This window comes from Condylura cristata, unplaced genomic scaffold (genome assembly GCF_000260355.1).
Source record: "Condylura cristata isolate star-nosed mole 26May11 unplaced genomic scaffold, ConCri1.0 scaffold00012, whole genome shotgun sequence".
NCBI lineage: Eukaryota > Metazoa > Chordata > Mammalia > Eulipotyphla > Talpidae > Condylura > Condylura cristata.
Window position 1 is genome coordinate 56,855,580 of NW_004567113.1, and position 9,226 is coordinate 56,864,805.

Genomic DNA, 9,226 nt, shown 5'->3' on the forward strand with positions numbered 1-9,226 from the left:
CCGCCAGCCGCGTCCCCGCCCCCCAGCCTATGCTGCCTCCAGAGGGCCGACACAGGTCGGCGACACCCCCGAGGTTCCGGCGCCTCACAGCCGCAGTGCCAAGGGCAGGCCCTGCCCTGGCGACCCCCGCGGCCCCCCACGGAAGGCACACGCGCACTCCTCTAACGCAGCTTCGCAGGTAAGTCTTCAGGGGGAAGCGCTCCAGCGTGGGCTGACAGAGGGCGACGCCGCGCCCCGTGACGAGGGCAGGGCCGGGCAGGGAGGGCCCTGGGAGCTGTGCCGGCAGGGGAAGGAGGGCTGCCTGCCCGAGCGCGGCTTCCAGAAAACAGGCCATTCAAAGGCTGCCCCCCAGAAAGGCAGGGGGCGCGGTCGTACCTGGTGATGGTGCTGACGGAGAAGTGCGAGGGGGGCGGCGTCTCGTGCATGAGGAGCTTCAGGTACACGCTGCTCTGATCTCGCGCCACGGCCACCACGGGGTCAGCTTGTCCTTGGTCACATTTGTAAAACAGCTTTGGGACAAGCCTAGCAGAAAGGGCGGTTTGTTGACTTGGGCAAGATGGACACTGGCCCGTCACGAGCCCATCCCGGGGGCTTAGCCTGACGACACCCCCTCCCCCCGGTGACACACGGGTGGGAGTCTGCAACACAAGCCCCCTCACAAGTTGGGGATGACGGAGCGCTACACCCTGGCCCAGGGCAAGGGCACAGCGCTCGGACCCACGCTGGCCCCGGGACATCTGCCGGTGCAACGAGCCTGCCCGCGGCCGTCCCGAGCGCCGGGCGGGCGGGCTCAGACTCACTTCCGGCTTCTGCCCCAGAGGCTCACGCTGCGGCTCAGGCGGCTCCCAAGCTGCGCTGGATGCACAGGCACAGCGGTCTCATGGACACAGGCTGGCCCCGCGGTCAGCACTCGGCGGCCAGCGTGGGAGGGCGGCCCCGGTGGGCCACTCTCGCCGAGGGCTGGCCTCTGCTCGACTCTGCAAACGCCGGTGTCTTGAAGGCCTGACCTCACTGCCCTGAGACCTGGGTAAGCGCCCTCCTGGGGCATAATAATTGCCCTCGCTTGCGAGAGACGCGGAGGACGCCCGCTCCAAGCCCAGCCCAGTCTCACAAACTCGGCGAAGGTGGGCCTCGCGGACAGAGAAACGCAGACGCCGCAGAGAGCAAGCGCCAGACGCAGCTGTGGCTCGGGCAGGCGCTTATGAAGGGCTTTACTTCCTTCTCTGTATGTTCCCCAAAGTCTGCTCACGAAACACGCGTTACTTCTTAAACCAGATGAAAATTCTGCCTAGACCACTGAGCCCACCTCGGGGCATCCGCTTTGGTGAGGAGGCTGGGGGGCAAACGCCTGCCAGCTGTGGAGGCGTAACCGGCGGGCCTCTGGAGAGCGACTTCCTCCGTGGTGTCGGCCCCTCGCAGCCCCCCTCCGGGCGTCCGCCCCAGAAAACAGACGTGCCCACACCGAGGCCACGTTGCCAACAGCATGCCCGTGCCACCTGGAGCATCACAGCCGCAGCCCCCCTGGGGCGGCACTGGCCACGCACAGGGCCAGCTGGGCCTATGCGACACGGACGGACCTCGAGACCAAGTGGAAGAAGCGGGGTGCCAAGGCCACTGGCTGCTGGCCCATGGTACAGGCTGTCCAGAAGGGCCAACTGCTAAGACAGGGGCCAGGAGCGTAGGCCGGGGTGGGGGCTGGGGGTGGCCGCTGGGGGCCAAGGGGCCTCGGGGAGGGCCGTGCGGCCAGGTTCGGAGTCAGGGCCGTGGGTCTCCTCACGGCACCACCACAACAGGGAACAGGCAAGACGAGCGAACTGACCTTCCCTAAAACTAGGAGGCAAGGGTTGGTCTGGTAACTAACTTCCGGGAGCCAACTCTAAGGAAAAGATGTTATCGCTGAAGCTCAACGAAGTTCCTGGGGTCTTTAGTCACTTAAAGAGAACTCAGAACCCCTCAAGATAGTATTTATGCAAAAATTTCTCACAACCATGGTGGAAAATACGGCATTGACCGATGTGTTTTCAAGAGGGCTACTTGGGAACGGGCAGTGCCACTCACAACATATTACCTACTGCAAGGGCATTTTGTCCCGTTTGTAAAAGAAACTCAGACACACAGCCACATGTCACCAGTGACCGCCTGGGAGGCAGCGAGGGAGGGAGGTGGCGGGAGGTCTCTTCTTCCCGGCCTCGTCCCCTCGTTCTGAGGCCTGTGCCTGGCGAGGGGCGCTCCTGTCATGGGCTCCTGACCGTGGCGAGGCTTTGTCCTCGCCACCGGCGTCCTGAACGCCCCCTGCACCCAGCACGCTGGTGTCACCAAGAAGGGAGCGCAGATGGGGGGGCGGGTACCTGGCCAAGGACGCGGCGGCAACGTGGCGCACCCTGGGGTCTTCGTCCCCAAGCAGGTAGATGACGACATCACTCAGCACGCGCTCTTGCAGCTTCAGAAGCTGCAGAGACAAGGAGAGAACAGACGTAGCCTCCGCAGTGGGCTGCGCCCTCAAGTGGGGCATTCTGGAAAGCCACTGGGAAGAAGTCAGGACGGCCTGCGCTAGGCCACACGTTTCCTGACGAGGCCGTGGGGAAGCACCGCCAGAGGGAACGGCCGCTCCTCGAGGCGCAGCTCCCAGCAGCTTACCCCGGTGTGCTGGCGCGCTCCTCTGTGCGAACTCTCGGCTCTGGCCTCCAGAAAGCTCACCAACCTGACGAGAGAAGGCATCTGAGCACGGCCACGCGCTCGAGCACACAGCCGGCGACCAACCTCGAAGAGGCGGGCCTAGGGCCGGCCGAACACGGCGCTCACAGGGAGGACGGGGCGACTCACCCGGCGCCCACAGCCGCCGCGAGAGAGCCGGGCACAGACGCTGCCCTGGGGGACAGTGCGCAGGGCGGGCGGGGAGCTCTGCGGGCACTAGCTGCCCTGGGCCTGCTCCAGGTGGGGCCCCCCATCTGAGGGGAGAGAACCCCACTTCCTGACTTGCTCTTCAGATGAAGGAAAGACCCTCCAAGGGCACCTCACAGTGCCCCGGCAAGAAACCAGCACTCTGCCGGTGAGGACTCAAGGGCTGCGCACAGAGCTAACGTCCCTCCTGGAAGCAAACACTCGAACACCCCGAACCAAAACGACGCTCAAAAGGCAGGAAAGCTACGACCACCCCAAGTCCGTTGTGGGGGGCAGGTGCCGGCCGGCCACGGCCTCCTGCGGCCTCAGCGCCCCGCACTTGCGCCTGAGCTCTCATCTCCGTGTGGGACACGGCGTGGCCGGGCTCCCGCACAGCCTCCCGCCGGCCTTCGCGGCGCCCTAGAACAGGGCACGGAGGCTGCCAGAGCGCTCAGATCTGGGTGCGCAGGTGCCCCCAGGCCTCCTTTCAGCTCCTGGCCACCACAGCGCAGGGACTCACCTGAAGTCGATCTCCGCCAGGGTCTCCAGCAGCTCTGTCCTCACCAGCCAGTAGGAGCTGTTCCTGAGGGCCAGCACGTCGGTGATCAGCTGGACGCCCAACTCGCTGTAGCTGCTGCTGCAGAGACTCGTGACGCAGTGCTGGAAGACACGGCGCAGTCCGGCCAGCGTCAGCGCGGCTGCCGCTGCCCCTGTGCTTCACTCCGCTCTCAAGGCCACAGGGAGGGCGCTTCCCACAGCTCTCAGGGAGTGCTGCAGCGCACACCTCACCTCAGCAAAGTCCCGCCCAAAAGGATGACCTTGCACCTAACACTGCTTCTTCCCTCCTGCTTCTGCCTCGCCATGCCCTGACTCTAGGCTGCAGTTTCCCAAGCACATGCCAGGGGAAGAGGGGGTCGGTGGCCGGTGACGGCTACATCCACCTCAGGCCCAGGGCAGCACTGCAGCACTCTTGTCCAAGACACCAAGGGCCCCACACCCCGACCAGCCTGGGGCTGGCGTGCTGACCCCATCCGCGCCGGCACCCTCCCTGCTGCCTGCCCCGGAGGCAGATGGACCGACACCAGGCGGACACTCAGGGCGGGCAGCAGGCCAGGCCGTGCAATGCATAACCGGAGAGGTACCCTGTATCCTGACAGCTGCCGGCTTTTTGGTTTAGGTTTTTCCCCAACTAACTTAATATCCCCTGGCCAGCGGTGACCCAGGGGCCAGCTGATGCCCACAGGAGAAGAGGTCATGCCGCTGGCTCCCGGGCCCTGGGTTCCCGGCGACGCTGACACGGTCACCTGACAGAGCTGGTTTCAATGCAGCAGGTTTTAAAGTTAGAGTTCGCAAGGAAGATGTCCAAACAGCCTAACGAAAAGGTGTATTTCAGGCAAACATGCTGAGAATGAAAACTGACTCTGTTACCCCTGTTTTCCTTCTCTCTTTTTTAAATATTTAATTTTTTAGCCGTAAAAGCACTGGGGTACAGGCCAGAGGCGCAGGAGGTGACAGGACTCACCAGGAGAGACAGAGCGGGGACCAGAACAGGCAGGTGGACCTACACCCACTGCTGAGGGGCAGCGGGGAGACAGGAGGGGTCTGCTGCGCCGTGTGGGTCACTGCCTGGCTGGGAAACTTGGGCTGCAGCAGCTGCTGACAGCTTCATAGTGGTGCGCTTTAACCCTTCACCCACCAGAGAGGGCCCACTACCGTTTTCTTTCTAAAGCTATGTGGTGAATGCAAAAATGTTTATTATTATTTACAGCTCTCGGGTGCCTGGAGCTATTATTCATCATCAAGCTCTAACTCAGATGGTCGCAATGGCACTGTTTCCAACAATGGAAGAAATGATTTCCACTAGACCATGCTCACCCTCACGGCGGTGCAAGCCAATTTGCAAGTGACAGAAGACTCGTCCTTCAAACTCCTCTGCAGCAAAGGGACGCAATCCGCCAGGGAAAACGCACTGCCTGACCGGAAGAGCAAGCACAAGTGCCATCACGTCAGCGTGAACCTGGGAGCAGGGTCTGGGCAGCCCACTGCTAGCAAAAGCTACCGTCACCTGTCCGAGTCCTGACGGGGCCCATCCAGTCTGCCACCTGGAAACGGGACTTGCTGAGGATGGAGTGGACCAGCGTGCCGCAGAGAATGGCCGTGGCACCTCGGACCTGCGGGTCCCCGTGGTCGATGTAGTTCAGGACGTCTGAGACGTACTGCTCCTCTGCGGACAAAGCCCTCAGTCACCGGGCAAGGCTGCACACCCGCCCACGGGACAAACGCTGGGCTTCAGGAGAGGAGCGAGGCCAGCGGTCCATCTAAGAGGTCGCCGTGAGTCACCACCAACACTCACAAAGAAACGTCTGCTGCTTTAACATTCTAGAGTGACCTCGGTGCTAATGGCACCAGGATACAACAGATTTTTCTGGGTAATTGCAGGGTGTCAGACAATAGCCAAAATCCCAGAATTTTGTTTAAAAAATAAATGAGACTCGGGTTAGTGCACACGTCCCTGGTATAAAGGGAGACACACACCCTGCCCTCGGCCAGAGAGGGGTGCAGAGCCTCGAAGCCAGGGCGCAGACACTGCAGGGGGTGGGGGTGGCCCGGCAGGAGGGAGGGTGTGGCCCCGGGGGAGGGCGGGCCTGGGCAGTGCACCGCGGGTTTCAGAAAACCAGCGTGCAGGTGCGGGTCCCCAGGCTTCTGCTGTCCTGTGTCTGTGCTTCAGATCTCGTCACACCCAAGATCCCCAAGAAGCTAAAAGCATGAACATTTTTGTTTTCTGGCGAGTCACACCAAAGGCCACAGCCCACAAATCAAGGAGAAAACGGACGCACGACGCTCTGAAGGAGAGCTCGAGTCTGACTGGGTGCCAGCTGCAAGGCTGAGCTGTCGCCCTACCGGGGAAGTCGGCGGTGTCGAGGGGAGCTCTGTGAAGTGTGCTGAAGAAAGACTCGGGATGCAGGGCGACGGCCGCGCCCACGCAGCTGAGCGCCAGGGCCTTCGCGCTGACCCGCACCTCCCTGTCCGGAACCAGCGCTGCAACGAGACCACCAGGGCTGCGTCGGCGTCACAGAGCGACTTCCACTTCCCGAGTAAACAAGAGGAGACCCGCCGGCCCCACCGCCCACCGGCACCCCCGCCCCCGCTGTCCCGCCAGCCAGTGAGAACTCAGGCTCCCCCGCAACTCTACACCGACGGCAGTGACGGAGCGTGGGGCCGTCGTGCGGCTGACTGGCGCCCACAGCTTCCTCCTTCGGCGCCACTCCTGCCCTCTGTACTCACCGTTCCTCTCTCCCGTGAGCAAGAAGGAAGCAGATAAAAGGCGGACACAGTGGACGAGAGGAGCAGCATCGGCATCGGACGCCTGTCCTATGTCTCCTTTGATCCGGCGACGCTGCAACACAGAAAGCTGCTCAGCATGTTCCGGGGCACATGAGTCAGCCCACGGCTGCAGCCGGCGGCACAACCCAGGGGCGGCAGAACACAAAACGGGGTCCATCCCGGGAAGGCCGGTCATCCAGCCTCAGGAGGAGGAAGGCCATCGCGGCGTGCCACAGCCCAGCTGGGTCCTCGGGAATCAGCGGTGAGCGGGGCCAGACACACAGGAGCGCCGGTGGCCCCCAGCGAGGCGCAAGGCACGGCCCGATTCGGAGCACAGCGCAGAGGGGGTAGGAGTGAGCGTTCCCGGGAAGACGGTTTCAGTTTGGGAAAACGGGGCGCACCCTGAAGAGGACTGGGCCGGTGACGCAGGACAAGGCCACCGGCCGCTCGGGAACGGCGACGTGGCCACCGTCCATCACGTGCATCTGCACGCTGAGCTACGAACCGGTCCAGAGCCACAGAGGCAAGACGAACCCGCCAGGCGCGGCCACAGGCCATAGCAAGGTGCTATGGGTAGGACAGTACGCTGGGGGTCAGGTGCTCAGGGACAGGGCAGTACGTGGGGGAGGAAGAGACCTGGGAAGGGGAAGCAGCTGTGCGAAGGGTGGGGTCACAGGCAGGCCCGCCGTCCGACACCCAGGAGCTCAGGACCGCTGAGGCCCGAGCCCCCACAGCTCACCTTGCTCTCCGGGTCGCCTGGCTCAGCAGCTTCCTCTCTGGAGACAAACTTGTCCATGCTGCTGTCAGAGGCCTGCCTGCTGTGGCCGGCACTCTCCACCAAGCGCACCTGCTGGAGGGCTTCAAAGCAGACAGAGACTGAGTGGCCAGTCCCCACGACACGCTGACACGGGGCAGCCCACAAGCAGCTGCCCTCGGCGCTCGCCCTCTCTGCTGAGTGCTCAGAAAACAAAGTCGCAGCGGCTCTCCGAAGAGGCCAAGAAGAGGCTGAGATGCCGGGTGGAAAACCCCACTGTGCGGGCCCCAGCCTGAGGGCAACGTACCCACGGACGAGCCCCCGACAGCCGCGTCTGCGTGGGCGCCCGCCGCAGCTGCCTCCTCGTCATCATCGTCCTGTGGCTGTCCGAGCCCCGAAAACTGACCGTCAGCGCCGTCCAGCACCTGGGCAGTTCAAGAGGGGGCTCTGAGTGCTGGAAGCCAGGGACAACCCCACAGGGCCCTCGGAACCCTTTCCGTCAGTGGAGGGCTCAGGTGGGGTCGAGCCCCAGGGACCCCTTTGGCGAGCCAGAGGGGAAGAACAGGTGACAGATGACAGGCCCCGCGCCGCCCCTCACAATTTCAGAGCCGTCGGACGGGGTCACGGCCGAATCGGGCCCTTCCGTGGTGGTCTGGGAGCTGTCGCTGATGGGCGAGGAGGCCTGGGTGCCATCGCTCGGGTCCACGGCGGGATCGGACGGGACGGCGCTGACCGGGCTGGAGCTCAGGAAGTCCTCCTCGTCGCCGTCCGGGGCCGCGCTCGTCAGGTCGCAGCCACTCAGATCCACTGCGTCCGGCTGTAGCGTGTGCTGCGACCGGGGCTGTTCGGTGATGATGTCATGCCCCGTGGGGTCCGCAGCTGAGCTGGTGGAGCCGGGAGTGGAGACCCCAGAAGCGGTGGCCAGCTCCCCGGCCATCTCACCCTTGACTGAGGCTGAAGACAAGGAAACCCTCATTCCTCAAAGAGCCACTAGAGAGCCAATGTTTGCAAACACACCCCAGATCCGCCATCGCCAAGTGCCGAGCTGCAAGCTAGTAGATTTCAAAAGCAACACAACAGTGCATCCTCCAGACATTCCTCAAACTGCCGTAACGGATCCTTTACTTACCTTTCACTGTAATTTCTTGTTTTTAAGATTATTTATTTGTTTATGCTCACAGAGCTGGGGTGCAGGCCAGAGGTGCAGGGGCAGTGAGAGGACTCCCCAGAGATAGCGGGGAGCAGAACAGGAGGGTCCCCTGGCACCCACCCCTGAGGGGCAGCGGGGAGACAGGGGGGTCTGCTAGGCCCTGGGGTCCCTCCCTGGCCAGGGGTCGCGGCAGCTTCATGGTGCTGAGGCTTAGCCCTCGCCCGGGGAGCCCATTTTACTATATTTCTGTGTGATTAAAAAGCAAGGTCAGCAGCAGGCATTTTTCGAGCGCTGTGAATGTTCTCGGACACTGCCCTGCACCACGCCCTGAGCTGTGGCACCTCCGGCAGCCAGGCGCAGGGCACAGGGCGCAGGGCCCAGGGCTGTCTGCCAGCACCCGAACTGCAGCTCGCTGGCCTGCGGCCCACGGCGGCGCCCCCACCCCCAAGACCAGGGCTGTCCTCCTGGCTAGGCCTGCAGCTGCCACTTCACACAACCACGCCGAAGCCCCTGGGGGCGGCGCTGGAGACCCACGAAGCCACAGGGGTCGCCCCAGGGGCCTCCGGGCAGCACCCAGCTATCCTGCACTCTCTGTGCCTTTGTTGTTTTAACCTTTTTGGATTTGCAGTCAGGGAAAAAAACTGTTTTCTAAATAAACGAGCTAGTAAATACTCATGGAATTATCAAGATGTCCCCCCAAACACGGTAGCTTCACTTTTAGTCTTCAAAATGCCCTTCGGGTAGGACCCAGTCAACCCCAGCTGCAGCACCCCCGCCACGCCCACGCGGTCTAAGGGACCTAAGGGGGGACAGTCTCGGGCTGTGGCTCCAGTCAGACGAATGTAGGCTGAAACCTAATCACCCAAGACTTTTAATCCCACCCTCGCCTTACAACCCCGCCGACCCATGAGCCACCATGCCCTGCTCTAAAGACATCGCCGGAGCAAAGGCCTCGTTCTAAAACAGCCCGTTATGCCACGGGGAAGAGCAGGCACTGGGGATGCGAGGAGCAGCGCTTCCACGCAACAAGATGAAAGCGGGCGCTCTGCGCTCTGCGCCTGCCCACAGACGGGGCGGAGCCAAAGACCCCACGCAGGAGGAGCTGGCCTGCACCCTCC

At 63.0% G+C, this 9,226-nt stretch overlaps 1 protein-coding gene across 1 annotated transcript in view; it reads right to left on the reverse strand.

The window, feature by feature from the left end:
• Positions 1-9,226, reverse strand: part of HTT (huntingtin) — an 81,848-nt gene that overhangs the window by 47,297 nt on the left and 25,325 nt on the right. Inside the window, exons 13-24 of the mRNA XM_012724062.1 lie at positions 8,824-8,907; positions 7,557-7,912; positions 7,266-7,383; positions 6,944-7,062; positions 6,166-6,277; positions 5,782-5,919; positions 4,946-5,104; positions 4,756-4,853; positions 3,401-3,540; positions 2,638-2,701; positions 2,349-2,449; positions 376-522 (exon numbers count right to left, since the gene is read on the reverse strand). Of these exons, the coding sequence (XP_012579516.1) occupies positions 376-522; positions 2,349-2,449; positions 2,638-2,701; positions 3,401-3,540; positions 4,756-4,853; positions 4,946-5,104; positions 5,782-5,919; positions 6,166-6,277; positions 6,944-7,062; positions 7,266-7,383; positions 7,557-7,912; positions 8,824-8,907 (1,636 nt within the window). The remainder of the gene's footprint in view (positions 1-375; positions 523-2,348; positions 2,450-2,637; positions 2,702-3,400; positions 3,541-4,755; positions 4,854-4,945; positions 5,105-5,781; positions 5,920-6,165; positions 6,278-6,943; positions 7,063-7,265; positions 7,384-7,556; positions 7,913-8,823; positions 8,908-9,226) is intronic.